Genomic DNA, 15,374 nt, shown 5'->3' on the forward strand with positions numbered 1-15,374 from the left:
ACGTGGGAGTACGGCAGTAGAAGGCGTCTTAATTGCAGACTACCGTAGATGTTCGGTGACTTTGTGCTCCAACATTATATCATACATTGTATTGCAACTGTGTACATTTGTGGTGATGTGGTTAAACATTGATTCATGTTTATGATGTAGGGGTCTACTATAGAGTTTTTTCTCTCAGATGCAACATGATGCGCTTTTCAAATTAGTCGATGGTCTTTCCTCATTAATTTATTGTTCATAGGGATGTTTGTGAAAATAATGTGTGCACATTTGACTTACTGGTTCAGAAAGGGGTAATGTGACTTATCCCCTTGAAACTAATTTCGTCTCACCTCCCTGTACAGATTAAGGCCTATTACGTACAATAGCTTGGCATGATCTGTCACGGAAAGTCGGCAGAGTTGTATTACAACTACGCAAAGATAAGCGAAGTCATAAGATGATTGGCCCGAAGTTTGTTTATGAACAGTGAAAAAAACAAAAACTTTTTTTGTGCCTGTTTTTGGCTTTCAATTCGTTTGAAATCTAATTGAATCACGCGAGCCAATCAAACAATGAAACGCTCACCTCCTCGCCGCTGATGTTTGCAATGATATTTTGATCTTTATGGATATACTCTTACACAATCGTCACAATACAGGTAGATTTGTGCACTTAGAGCCAACGAGTGCGCGCACGTGTGTGTGAGACAATGACAATGACAATGACATTGGTTTTTTATTTTCTTATCACGCGGTCAGGGTAGTGAAGAAAATTTGATCGAACATAATGTAACAATTAAAATCGGTTAATACATTATAAATACTTTATTATCATTATACCGATTATAATTTACTGAATATAATTAATCAGTTAATGCATTATTGTGTGAGTGTGTGTGTGTGTGCGTGCGTGTGTGTGCGTGCGCGCGCAATTGGTGTGGAAATTGGCAGGCACTAGTGTGTTAATAGCTACATAGGTGCCAACCAATTGCCGACTAAAGATTAAAGACTGATAACCGACCATTTGCCAAGTGGTCGCAGACCAGATCACAATGGTCATGTGTAATAACATTACTATTTTTGTATCTTTTTTTTTTGAGAGAGAGAGAGAGAGAGAGAGAGACAGAGAGAGAGAGTAGATTGTCTGCATCAAAGGACCGTGTTCCAAGTGACAGGTACTGTATCATGATGTATCCGCGGCGTTTCCTGACCACACACAAAGTGACCCCTACAATGCTAACAAAACGAATGGTCTCGAATGGTTCTTGCATCCATGTGCAGAACGATGTGGAGTCCTCAAAGTGGAGCATACAGTTCTACACATAGGCTATTTAATTTTACCAAGCTCCAAACAAAAATCAGCAACACATTTCTAAAGGTCTTCCTAAAGTTGCCGACCAGTTGCCGACCATCTGCAGACCTTTCTGCAAGCAGTGGTCAGTTTTATTTTTGTTCTTAGCAAAAAGTTCGCAAAACGCTCTCCAACCGGACTTCAAAATCATGGTGTGTAAACGTAGTTGCAACTGGTCAGCTCTTAGGAAATTTTCTTCCAACTGGTTTGCGAAGAGTGTCAATAATCCCTACGCTCGCCAACTACTATACTTACCTCGTTTTTGAGAGTTTATGTACGCCATCGTCCTTAACTAACTTGTAGTTCAGCGACCTATATAATACGCTACTGAAACTTGCCTCCGTTTTATCGTTGACTAATGATTAGCAAAAATGAAATCTCTTAACTGACACTGAAACGTCGCCTATATATAATGACTCAAAGTCGCATGACCAAAATCGCCTGACTCGAAGCCAGAAAAAAGTCACAATTTTCTATACGTGCATTTACGTATTGTGGAAAATTCACAAAAGCTTAAAGGTAGTAGAATATCGGATAAGTCACATGGCATCTATTTCTCCTGGAATCAAGCGCAGTGCTTGAAATGTACAACGGTGCAGCTTGATTATCTATCAAACACTAATTTATGACATCTGGAGATCAATACACCTAATCAGATGTTGTTATAGTTGCAATAAGTACGTTGGTTAAGGGGAAAGAAACCAACGTATGATATACATAATATATGTGGATTCTAGTGATTGTAACAATATCAATACAGTTCAACATAATCACACTTCTGTTCGTGAAGTATCAGCGAAAATTTATATTTCTTTTATGAAAAGTATACATTTTTTTTCCGATTTGTGACTGACATAGGGGTACTATTATTCCTCCATCTTTCTGACAAAGGTAAATCAAGTGCTTTTTTATTATGAGGGAAAAAATGAGAATAATAATAAGATTATATATCAAAATTTTCTTTATGGTTGTAGTCTTCTCTCATCCACATTAGCTTCGCTGATTTTATATGCTACTAATAGGACCTATAGTATTGTTGAATTTCCTCAGTCAACTATTTGTGTTTCATTCCCCTAAAATCGAAGATGAATTAATTTAAAAATAGATTAATGTAAGAATGAATATAAAAAGGCACTATCATAATAATGCTATATCCAGAGGAAAATACTATTGATATCTTATGTATTGTTGACCTATTCAGAATTAATGTATGATTGTGATGTTTGCATGTATACGATTATGTAAAAGAATAATAAGAATAGATTAATTCATTAATATCGCTTCGGTTTATCTCTCTTCAAAGTATATTTTGTCATAAACTAGGCTGGTTAACGATATGCATCCATTAAATAAACGAAAAATAACATCCGCTATCTGAGCCCTTGAGGGCACTTACGATCACCTACAACCATCATGCATCACCGTGTCCCTGGTCTTAGGTTAGAAAGCCAACATGTGGGACATCCAGAATTCTGCGAGTACAGTATTTTGTTCAAATATTAGAAATATTACCAGATGTTTTATGACTGGTGGCTACCACGTCCTTGTTACTTTCCAGGTGGTGTTTTTGATTGATTTCCTACAAAACGTCTGTACTAAGCCTACAGCGGCAATTGTAACCACTGTAACAAAAGGCGTGCCTCCCCTCAATTCAGTGCGTGGTGCAATGTAAACAAACCCGAACAAAGTGAGCCACGAATTTGCGCCTTTTAAATGGCAATTACATTTTCCGCATAGGAGCGCACGATATGAACAATGGCGTCCGGGGCGAGAATGCGGTATTTCGAAAACAAGATGCCGGATTGTGGATACGACGAGGAAGTCCATATCCCCGTCGACCAGATTCGAGCTCGAATCGTAGCTGTGATTGAGGCACTTCGACAGAATGTTGTCCCGAGCCAGCAGGCGTGCGACGGCGGAGTGTACGTGGGCATCGCGGGCATTTCATACGCCCTTATGTATGTGGCCCAATCGAAACAGATACCAGAAAAGGAGAAGGAATACTTGGAACTTGCCGAACAGTATCTTAACGTAGCTTTGGACTATGAAGAGAAGAGACATTCGCCAGAAATGCGATCAGCATTTCTTCTCGGTTCTGCCGGGGTATTTGCAGTGGCAGCTCTTCTATATAGGGCTCTGGGGAAAGAGGAAAAAGTACAAGAATACATAGGAAAGTAAGTAAACCTACACGAATGATAGCACATGGGACTGTGTGTAATAGTTCCATGTGTCCACATCATTCATACAATATCAATACTAGGTGCAGGTGTAATACTAATACGACCTTTTTTCATGGCATGCATGGCAAACGTTTGAAGAAGTAGTCAGTCTTTAATGTCAAAGAATTTCTTCATTCAAAGACTAGAGAATGCAATGTTAAAAAAAGAAAGAAACAAGCAAACAAACAAAAAACGGCATGCAGCATGAATGGAACCGGAACTGAATTATTATTAAGACTTTACAGTTTTGATTTGGCCAGGGTGACGTGACCTAGCAGTAGGTCGTAATAAATTTACTAACGCCAAACGGTTAGTAAGTTTAGTACTAGTAGAGGTGAGTGAGCACCCCGAGTGAAATGAATAGATTGAAACAGTAACAAATTAAGAGTCAAACTACAACTTGTACAAGTACAAGAGAGGGAAACATAAAAATTTGATGATGAAAAACCCAGCATGAAGGTTCAACCTCCCTCGTAAATTCAACCGCATACAAAATCAAAGCATTTACAGCCCTGTTGCTGTACACAAGTGCGTCCCCCTTCTGGCGCACGGCGCACAAGGGCACTGTGCTAGCAAATTAAAGCATAGGTTTTTCACGTAGCTGGTGGTCAAATTTGATCAGCGTTAATACATGGTCAAATAAGTGCACCCAAGTTCACAGATAGATGGACAATGTTATTAAACCTATGCCAGGGAGTACAATTAAGATTTCCGGAAAGAGTTCCTTATGTGTCCCCCCCCCCCCCCCCCCCCACACACCAACTTGCACAAAATAAACAAACCACTATTCCCCCTTACTAATAATAAACTAAATAAAGGTTATGGGAAGTCTTCCCATGAATGGCATAACCTTTATTTAGTCCATTATTAGTAAAAAAAAAAAATAGCAATCTACCCATTTTTTGCAAACTACACGGGGGGGGGGGGGGGGGGGGGGGGGGGGGACGTAAGGAATTCTTTCCAGATTTCCATAGTTTAGCAGTAAGAAATCTGTTGCATTTCATTTTTTATTCTTCCTCATCTCTTGTCTTTAATATTCAAAGCATTCACAGCTGCATCTTTTCATATTTGACTTGAACGAAGTGCAGTCACTATTTCATTGCAAAATTCCTATGCGACTTCACTGTGCTGTGATGGTAATACAAATGTACTTTAGTGTCAGGAATTGAAAATTATGGTCCATATTTCTGTATTAACCCAACCGTCATTGTAAGAGCTCAATTTAAGCCAGTGTCGGATAACAACAGCACCAGCATCAAACTGGAAATCGCAAGAGGATACTTCTGCAGCTACTGGATGGCTGTATTTTACTGTAGAATAAAAGAAAAGTAGAAGTGGTCACAATTGTAGTGGTAGCATAAACTAGCAACAATGGTGATTATTGATGATGGTTTAGCAGCACATCACAATGGCAATGCAATGGTTTATATAGATCTCTATTATCAACTAGAAAAAAATACCCTGTTTGCAGCAGGCTTTGTACAGGGTGCCTATTTGAGGCCTGGGCCATTTCATTCATTAATGAAAAGGCCCAATCAGGTGTCAGGTAACACTTGCGAGTAATTCCTGTGTGTGTTCTAAAGTGAGACTATAAGCACATGTGATGTTCGTTAGCTGTTTCATTGATGAATGAAAGTGCTCACACAGAAATGGGCACCCTGCCACATGTATTGGATAGATTTCTCTACATAGTGATTTGATAATGAAGTATAGCATTTGCACCATACAATGTAGTTCATGAACATGTGTCTTAAGGCCACCGCACACTACACGATCAGACTGGTCTTAAAGTCTTAAGCCAAGCTGTGTCTTAAGACCAGTCGTACGACCGGACACCGCACACTATACGACCCGACTGTAAAGCGCGCGTAGTGCACACTGCGTGCGCTTGCATTTTACTGCATTGTGAATGGCTGAAAGCCCACGACTGGTCGTAGGAATTCAACATGTCAAATCTCTACGACTGGCGCTAAGACCCAGTCGTACGACTGGAAACTGGCAAGGCTGTGACGTCACACTTCTAGTCTTAAGGTCTTAAGACCGGTGAATCGGGGCAAAATCGTGTAGTGTGCGGCGGGCTTTAGAGACATGAAATATGCAAGACCATGTGGGATCATTATATTTTTCATTTCAGATTACCACCAATCAAACTTCATTCATCTTTTAAAAGTTTTTGTCCATTTTTTTTTGTCTGTTTGTTTTGTTTATATGTGTGTATACTTCTAGATACGCCAGTCTTGCAGGAACTTGCTGTCAGCAGGGCGACTACCTTGGGTGTGGCTCTGATGAGGTGCTAGTGGGGCGGGCCGGCTACCTGTGTGGCGCCGAGATGCTCACCAAGAAGCTAGGGCAGCAGGTGAGGGAGTGGTTGATGGTGATATTTACTTTGCATCGAAGTGCTTGAAAATGGAGATTTGGAGAAGTAGTAGAGTGTGAGGCATAATTTCCCTCCCTGTCAGACACTAAAGAAATAACTGTAGTAATCATGATTGTAATTTAGATATTTCCATTGTCTGAAAGCAAATTATTGTAATCATGATTCTAGAATCTTGATTCGTAAATGAAGGTTAGGTGTTTTCAAATCATGATTTGCTTGATTGCAAATTGATTGCGTAGGGCGTCTTAACATCCCTTAACTCATATCTAGGTTACAATTGCGATTCATGAAGATGATTACAAGAGAGATTTTTCTATTGGCTGAAAGAGCTCTTCATTGGTTCTGGATGACTTGATATTTGAGTCTTTAGCAGAGCTCTCTAAAGCAGCATGATTGAACAGAAAAAGTAAACTTTGTGAATTTAGGTTTGGTCCATGAAAGAGCTGAGCACTGTGAGGAGTTGTAGTTCAAAAAAAAAATCACTGAAATGATGTGTTGACTTTTAAAAGCAAAAGTACACTTTGCTGCAATGATTCAGTCTACTGCAGATCTGCAGAACAAATTTCAGCTCCTGTTCAAGATTTCAATTTTGACACATACAGTTGTATTGTCACTCCAGTAGAACATATCTTATCCTTTGAGAGTAGTAGATTGTATACATCACATATAATGGATGTTTCCTCTTCAAAAATATGAATTACTTTAATGTGAGAGATGGCCATTAAGTGTTATATAATAAATAGGTGGAGTAACATTGCATTGTGATTGGTTAGATTGCATCATGTGATTATGGAAAAACTTCGGTATCGGAGGCACGGTCGTGCCACTGTACGAAATGCTTACAGTGCGCCTACGCTTTCTCTATGCAGAAATTCACGCAGCGAGGGACGTATGTAGGACAAGGCCAAGCCTTACGACGTATGCGCGCGTAGAGCACAGGAGGCAGAAAGAAGCAGTTTATGATATGCAAGTCTGCTTAGCAATATGCATACGCGGGTGTGCTAGCTGCATGTAATAAGGTTGTCGATACGCTGCGTGTGAGAAATCAGTGCGGTGAGTCTGATAATGTTAGACCTACATCTACACGCTGTACTACTTCTAACCTTAGGTGGTCTAATGCAATTACCCCCTATGCAATTACCCCAGACCCTTCCCCTTCCCCCGAACCTAATAAACTCTAACCCTACACATAACCCTTACCCCAAGTTTTACCTTATCACTAACCAATATTTAGCCAGGGGGAGGGGGGAGGGGGTTTCTTGTCTTGATACGTTTCTAGGGCCTAGACCTAGGCAAATGCATGTAGATCGAGGGGCCTATTTACTTTAACAATTAGGGCATGTTCTCAGGCTCAGCAATATGGTGCAATTCACTCGGCGAAAAGGGGCTTAAGCTTTTGAATTTGTCACTGTCATAGAAGCACTGAGCGGAGCAAAGGACAAAAAATCTTGCAAGTTCACCTCTTCACATCTCCCTTATTTTCCCATTAAATTCCTTGAAACTTCACATACAGACGTCAGTATATGTATCTAATATGAATATGTCATCCTTCATCTGAATTTGGGCGAAAATGCTGATGTATCATTCCAGATCTTTCTTGAGTCGATCGTGGGAAAGGGTTACAAATATTTCTCGACACAAGTCTGCTACAGCATAAATATGCATTTGATGAACATATTGCTAGTTTGTATAGCCCAGACTCACTTCCTGCAAAGTTTCGTGTTTGAGTTAAGTTAGAATCAGAGCAAAAACACAACCAAATTTAAGAGAAAATACTGGACATGTACAACTAGATCATCCTCCTGCGCATGCGTTCTCTACTGGTCAACACACGCTTAGCCAATCAGTGGTGTCAGGTTCGGCACACAGCAACAGGGTTAGGTTTAGGTCCACAAGGTGGTGAGTGGGTGAGAGACGAACCCCGCAATGCGCGTCAACTGTTTCATGTAGCACGAAAACCAATACATGGGACTGCGTAACGCTTACGCTATGGATTTTACGTGGGTCACAAATGACAGTGACCTCATTTTTTTCCCCAACATAACCGTGCGACAGATATTACAGGAAAGATATTTGGAACACAGTATGGACAAACTACCACGAGTCATATACCGAAGTTTCATTTTTGGACAATGAAAAAAAAATGTGAGGAAATAACCCTTTTTTAAGGACCAAATTTTATTTTTTAGAAGCTAAGTTTTGACATTGATTTCACAGGTTTATCCTCAATCAAACCCAAAATAACTAACATTGCAACTTGGAGACCAGTTTCTCCTTCAATTTGCTGTATGTATTTTATGCTTTGATGGCTTCTGAGGTGAGATATTGCGATTGTCCTGCTACACTTCCCCAGCGGTTTTGTGGAAATTCGTTGTTTACTGTATGCAAATCAGGCAGCGAGGTCAAAAGCTTTTGTCAAGTTAATTGCACCGTATCACCGAGCCCGTTCTATTGATGCACCAGCACTGGACTGTAGAACTCCAAATACTAAATTATCCCTTGTGCAGTTCATTAACCTCAGCCTGCGGCCTCGGTGAAATAAAACAGCACTTGTGATGAATTAATATTTGTTGTACAATCCAGCATAGTGCATCATAGCACATGCCCTGTTTGTATAACAGTGAACCTTTCAAGAATTTCAAAAAATCTGTACACACGTGTATTTGCTTGAGACTGATTGGTTCAAACTGTTTGCCAGTTATACCCAGGATCCATGACATTATAATTTGTGTTATTAATATTGTACCACTCAAGGAACCAAGGAGCAAACCATGTTTACATGTATGTAAATTTTTTCTTGTACCTGTCTGTTGTTCAGCATCCTTAGACATGTGACTAAAGATGTAAAAGAAATACCAGGTAGTATGAAAGGGAAAACTGCTGTCTTATTGTACATCAAGTGTAGAAATATAATTTTGATTATCTTGCAATGCCTAAGATGACAATAGTTATGAAGTAGACTGGAATTGATATTTTGAACTGCAGTAAACTTGAAAGGAGTAGATTTTATCACAAAGATACTTAACTACAATGAATGATTTCTCAATGCAAATGGTGAAAATGACTTAAAACGTGTGGGCGATATACAGCAAGAATTGAAAGGGACCTTACTAAACAAGTCCATACATGTCAACTGTACTATTGCCAGTGTTGTTGTTTTTCCCCCCACATTTTGTGAAAGGAGAAATGTTCTAGATATGTTTAGTGCAAAATGTGAGAGAAAAAAAAATGCTCAGATTTGGTTGTTGGGAACATTCTTTTTTTTAATGGATACTAACAGATGAATGTTATTAGCTCTTTGACGCAGTTGCGGCTGTTATGCTGGTTACCATGTCAAGATAGTGCAGATTTGAGAATGCTTTTGGTGTATTTGTTTTGTATTAACCAAACTCAAATAAATCTGGAAGAATTTGATGCCTACTTTTGCAGAGTGGTATCATCAAGCATCAAAGCCACACATGAATTCATACTACATGACTTGCAGTCCCAGATCCAACTTAATTTTTTCTTTTAATTGGTCCAAGGTTCTCAGCGATGAGGTGACTTTTGCAATCTGCCGAGCCATGGTTGACTCCGGGAGGAGCTACGCCCAGCGGCACAAATCCCCGTCTCCCCTGATGTACGCCTACTACAACACAGAATACCTTGGTGAGTTTCCGTCTCCACAACAACAGGCCAAGGATGGCATTCAAAACACATTGAAAAAAACATTCTTACAAAAATGGTGGTTCTGTAAAAGCTGATATTTTTGCCATTGTGTAATATCTTCATGAATTTTGTGAATCACTCTTGGACCGCAAAGCTAAAAACACGCAAAAATACTGCTATTTGACTTTGATTGCATGAAGTTGCGGAATGAGAACGGACAGGCAATAGTGTACTTACAATTGCCTTGGTGTCAAATCCCAAAAACAACATCTCACAAAAATTCCTGTGACCTCCTCGTTCGCAAAAATATCTGCTTGCAAAAATAACAGCTTTTACAGTGATTGTAAGCATTGAACAATATCATTCAAGACGGGCAGCTTACCAAGGAACTGGGGAGAGCACAGCCAGGGGAGTTCACTCATGCTCATTCAGACGTGTAGCTGAGTTCAGCTGATGGGGCAATTTACTTCATTAAGAAAAAAAAATTTAAATCCATACTTGCTCAGTTTCTAATAATGTGATGCTTGCTCCATCATCATTTGCAGGGATTTGTCCAGCAAATGTCAACAATTTGGTTTCAGTGCATAGTGCTCTTTGCGAGGGGAAAGATACAACCATGGCGTTGTTGCATAAAAAGGTACAAGCAAACATAATTCGGGTATTAGCCAATCAGAATTAAGTATTCAGAAACTTTTGTTTGATTTTCTGACTTATGTTTGATCTCAGGTTTTATGCAACAGGTCCCAGACTGCCTAAGAAGTGTTGACCTCATCCATCGCTTTTATCAGACTGCATATTTTTTCACAAGATATTCTTAAAAATTGTCTGGGATGCTTCGTATAGTGTTAATATGGCCTCCTTGTCCCCTCCTTCCGCCTCACAGGTGCTGCACACGGCTTGTCTGGCATTGTCCAGATGCTGCTCAACTACCCCACCTTTGTCAAGTCTGACCCGTCCATCGAGGCCGACGTGAGGAGAACGGTGGACTACGTGGTCTCCTGCCGAATGGCGGACTACAACGTGCCCCCCACTGTCGCCGAGTGCACGCAGCAGCGCCCTCCTGAGCACGAGTTGGTCCACTGGTGTCACGGAGCACCTGGTAGGAAGAGAACTATTAAACGAGAACAGATTGAGTGAAAGCAGCAGTGTTAGTAGAACACATTAGTATTTTCACTTTACTAGCGTTATTGTAAAAAGCACTTCACTGAATACCTCTTTCAGAAAGCAGGAGGAATAATGTTACCCTTAACATATGTCAGTAACATGTTGATGGAATGTACAGCTTTTGTGAAAAAAAAAATTGCATTTTGTGGAATTCTCTATTACAGTCAACCTCGCATAAGTCGACATAATCGGGACTGAGCAAAACATGTCGACTTACGCGAATGTCGACTTACACGTAAGTCGACATTTTGTCGACTTATAAATGAAAACTAATTTCCCCTGTACAGAGTAAGATTTGGATCACGATGCGGATCGCTACCCAAATCTTACTCCTTTTGCCGCCAAAACATGCCTACTGACATCAGCAACAATAATGTTTTAGTTCATGCATAAATCTCGCTCGGGTTAGTAACGACAACGCACAATTCCCAAATCTCTAGAGAGATTTTGAGAGAACGGGATCGGAAACCCAGGCCCGTTTCTAGACACTTTACGTTTTAAACTTGATATGAAATATCAAACGCAAATTCCCCAAAATTGCGTTAAACGTTGCGATTTAAATTCAAGTGCGTTGCTCCGAAGATGTGCGTGTGATTTCGCATGATTCTGTCGAGATAATTAAGTTCAGTGCCGACTGAGTTGAAATATGTGTCGCCATATTTGTTCTGTTTAAATTTGTACTGCCATACTCTGAAAATGAATTGTTCTCGCGCTCCGATTCGCAACATTACCGCTCTGTACGGCGCGGGCCCGTCTGAAATAAAAAGAAGAAGAAAAGTTTGTTTGAAAACGATATCTTTCGGACTACTATAACCTTCGTAAAAACAAACCTCTTTCCATTGTCTGACTAATTTAACTTTGGACTGAGATTTAAACCTTCGGCATAGTAAACTTTAACAATAAATCGTTGTCATTTTTTCATTGACATTTTGTGAAGCAGCATGCGTGTCGGCAGTTTGAAAAGTGTGAATGTTGCGATGTCTTTCCCCTGCAAGTGCAGACTAAGTAAGTTCGGTCACGGCGAAAGTTCCGTTACGAAATAAAAAATAATGCGAGCCTTTTCTATAACGCACTTCCGTAAATGTTTATGCGCTTGACGCAGTTTCTGGTTTCAGACAAAACCTGCAAGTCTTTTATGCAACGCTCTTGCTTTTTAAATACAGCGTTGCTTGTGATTTGACGGACTTGCATTTGATTTTTAGAGTTGCGTTTAAACGCAAATGAGTTTAAATTTCATACAATTTTCTAGTTTCGTATGATTATCAAACGCAAGTCTTTTCAGCGTTCCGTGTGATTTGATGGACTTGCATTTGATTTTCAGAATTGCGTTTAATTTTTAATTTTGCTTACGAAATGAAAAATAATGCAAGTCTTTAAACAATAACACACTTCCGCAGATGTTTAGAGATGCGTTTAAACGCAGTTTCTTATAGTTTCGTACAAAAAACCGCAAGTCTTTTCTGCAACGCTCTTGCGTTTGAAAACAGGGTTATGTGTGATTTGATGGACTTGCATTTGATTTTTAGAGTTGCGTTTAAACGCAATTGAGTTTTAAAAAGTTCCCTACAATTTTCTCGTTTCGTATGATTATCAAACGCAAGTCTTTTCAGCGTTCCGTGTGATTTGATGGACTTGCATTTGGTTTTTAGAGTTGCGTTTAAACGCAGGTGAGTTTAATTTTCCTACAATTTATAGTTTCGTATGATTATCAAACGCAAGTCTTTTCAGCGTTCCGTGTGATTTGATGGACTTGCATTTGATTTATTTTGCTTACGAAATAAAAAAATAATGCAAGTTTTTTAAACAATAGCACAACTCCGTAGATGTTTAGAGATGCGTTTAAACGCAGTTTCTTATAGTTCCGTACAAAAACCGCAAGTCTTCTCTGCACCGCTCTTGCTTTTAAATACTGCGTTACGTGTGATTTGATGGACTTGCATTTGTTTTTTAGAGTTGCGTTTAAACGCAATTGAGTGAAAAAAAAAAGTTCCCTACAATTTTCTAGTTTCGTATGATTATCAAACGCTCGTCTTTCAGCTTTCCGTGTGATTTGATGGACTTGCATCGGATTTTCAGGGTTGCATTTAATTTCTAATTTTGCTTACGAAAAAAAAAATAATGCACGTCTTTTCAACAATAACGCACTTCCGTAAATGTATAGAGATGTTTTTAAACGCAGTTTCTAGTTTCGTACAAAACCGCAAGTCTTCTCTGCAACGCTCTTGCGTTTAAATACATCGTTGCGTGTGATTTGATGGACTTGCATTTGATTTTTAGAGTTGCGTTTAAACGCAATTTAGTTTCAGGTTCGTACAATTATTTTCTAGTTTCATATGATTATCAGACGCAAGTCTTTTCAGCAACGCACTTGCGCTTAAATGCAAAAGTTGCGTTTGATTTGATACACCTGCATTTGATTTTTTTTAGTTGCATTATTAATTTTCTAGAAAGGGCCCAGGTTTTAATACCGCTTCGGAATAATCAACGTCAGAATATTCGGATTTACAAAAATATTTCATGTTCGGATAATGAATACCTACTGGGACATAGGTAAGTGTACAAAATTTTTGCGTATTTAGAAAAACGAGAGGGAGAAAAGGGGTAAGTAAACTGCCTTGGGTACTACATGTAATACTCCAGTGTAAATGAGTGTATGCCCTTTCTATTCTGGCATACAAGACAATGGACGCATGGCGCGAACGCTACCGCGCCGTACACTGGCGAATTACCGAGTAGAAATGCAGCGAATCGGAGCGGGAAAACAATTCTTTTTCAGAGAATGGCGATAAGACTTTGAGCAAAAATATATGTCGACTTAGACGAGGGAATTTACACGTATTTCAGCTCAGTTGGCACTGAAAAATCAGGTCGACTTACGCGAGTTGTCGACTTATAAATGTCGACTAAGACGAGGAAATTTTCAAGGAATAACAAAGGCAAAAATCGGGACTTTTTTATTGTGTCGACTTAAGCGAGTTGTCGACTTATGCGATGTCGACTTAGGCGAGGTCTACTGTATATGTTATTTATATTGTTGTCCATGATGATATCATGAACTGCAGTAGTCTTCTTATCCAGTGATGACAATACTGAAACTTTATAGTGTCTGATATTCATCAAACTTTCACTGGTGTGTTCTACTGATATTGCTGCTTTTCCCCAATCCACATTTATATTTGGGTTTCAGTTTCCTCTCCAGTCAGCCTGTTCTCTACCTCTCAAGAAATAATCGCCCTCTTTCAATTCTGCATATCAACAACCGCATAATTTATTCTTTCTAAGCCACTCTGAATATGCTTGAACATGCATATGTAAGCTGTATCATTATATATATATATATATATATGGAAAACAGAACTAGTGAATGTAGTTGAAGTATTAGTAGTGGAAATACGGGCAAAAGTAGTAGTAGTAGTAGTAGTAGTGGTAGTAGTATAGTAGTAACAGTAGTTGTAGTAATAGCAGTAGCAGCAGTAGAGTAGCAGTATCAGTGGTAATAGAGATACTGATGATTGTACGAGTGATTTTTCTGGTTAGTACCTGAGCAAAAACACCTTTCTTCCTTGTAAACAAAAATCAACAAAACTTAAAGAAAAGGAAGAAAAAAGAGTAGAGTACGAGCAGTGAGATGAAGGAAAAGGAGAAAGGAGAAGATGAGAAGGAGGAGGAAGAGGAAAAGGAGGAAAACTGAGTAATAAGGAACCAGTTTTGATGATTGTTGTTGAGCAAAATGGTTGAGACATCCCTCTGTCTTCCCGATTCAGGTGTGATCTACCTGTTTGGGAAGGCCTTCTTACTCTGGAAGGACCCCATGCACCTCATCGCCAGCCGGAAGTGTGCCGACCTCACCTGGCAGAAGGGTCTCCTCCGCAAGGGTCCGGGCATCTGCCACGGCATCGCCGGCAACGGCTACGTCTTCCTCCTGACCTACCGGCTGACCGGCGACTGCAAGTTCATCCACCGCGCCCTCAAGTTCTCCGAGTTCATGCAGACGGAGGAGTTTGTGAAGGGGGCGCGGTGCCCCGACGCCCCCTTCAGCCTCTTCGAGGGGTGGGCGGGGACCGTGTGCTTCCTGACCGACCTCCTGCAGCCGCACAACGCCGAGTTCCCCTTCTTCGACATCTTCTAAGAGCTGTGGTTTACCTCTCCGCATGCCACACATTGGCCACAAAGACTTATTTTGGCCTTACTCTGTATACGCCATATATTTTGTGAGTCTAAATTTTCGCGAATCGGGAATTCTCAACGATTTCGCGAGTGGTCAAATTCACGATCGTGGAGTCATGTACTGAATGGAGAAATGTACACGTGTACATCACATCCACATCGGGATCAGAGTCAATACGTTTGCATGTCTTTAATTTCGCGAATAGCACCTGACTCACGAAATTCGCGAAAATAAAAACCTCGCGAAATATTCGGCGTATACAGTAGTTGTCATCCTTTACACATCATAGATAACTTGTAGTCTTCATTTGCCAGACTCCTACTGAGATCAGTGCACACAGTAACTAAGAAAATTGATAAATAAATACCAAGTTAACTTTCTGGCATGAAAATCAGTGTAAACAAAAGAATCTTTCCTTTCAAAGCCCCTCTGTAGCTCCCCATCAGAAACCAAATTGAGGGTAAAT

At 40.0% G+C, this 15,374-nt stretch overlaps 1 protein-coding gene across 1 annotated transcript; it reads left to right on the top strand.

The window, feature by feature from the left end:
* The first annotated feature begins 3,053 nt into the window (after positions 1-3,053).
* On the top strand, positions 3,054-15,072 carry LOC139729958 (lanC-like protein 3). The gene is made up of 5 exons (XM_071640876.1): positions 3,054-3,506; positions 5,778-5,907; positions 9,453-9,576; positions 10,460-10,675; positions 14,505-15,072. Exons 1-5 carry the CDS (start codon positions 3,088-3,090, stop codon positions 14,867-14,869), a joined length of 1,254 nt encoding a protein of 417 aa, XP_071496977.1. The 5' UTR covers positions 3,054-3,087; the 3' UTR covers positions 14,870-15,072.
* Positions 15,073-15,374: the final 302 nt, after the last annotated feature.

Source organism: Diadema antillarum, unplaced genomic scaffold (assembly GCF_040938485.1).
Source record: "Diadema antillarum isolate AM-2024a unplaced genomic scaffold, OU_Dant_1.0 seq00000275_RagTag, whole genome shotgun sequence".
In the NCBI taxonomy this organism is placed as follows: domain Eukaryota; kingdom Metazoa; phylum Echinodermata; class Echinoidea; order Diadematoida; family Diadematidae; genus Diadema; species Diadema antillarum.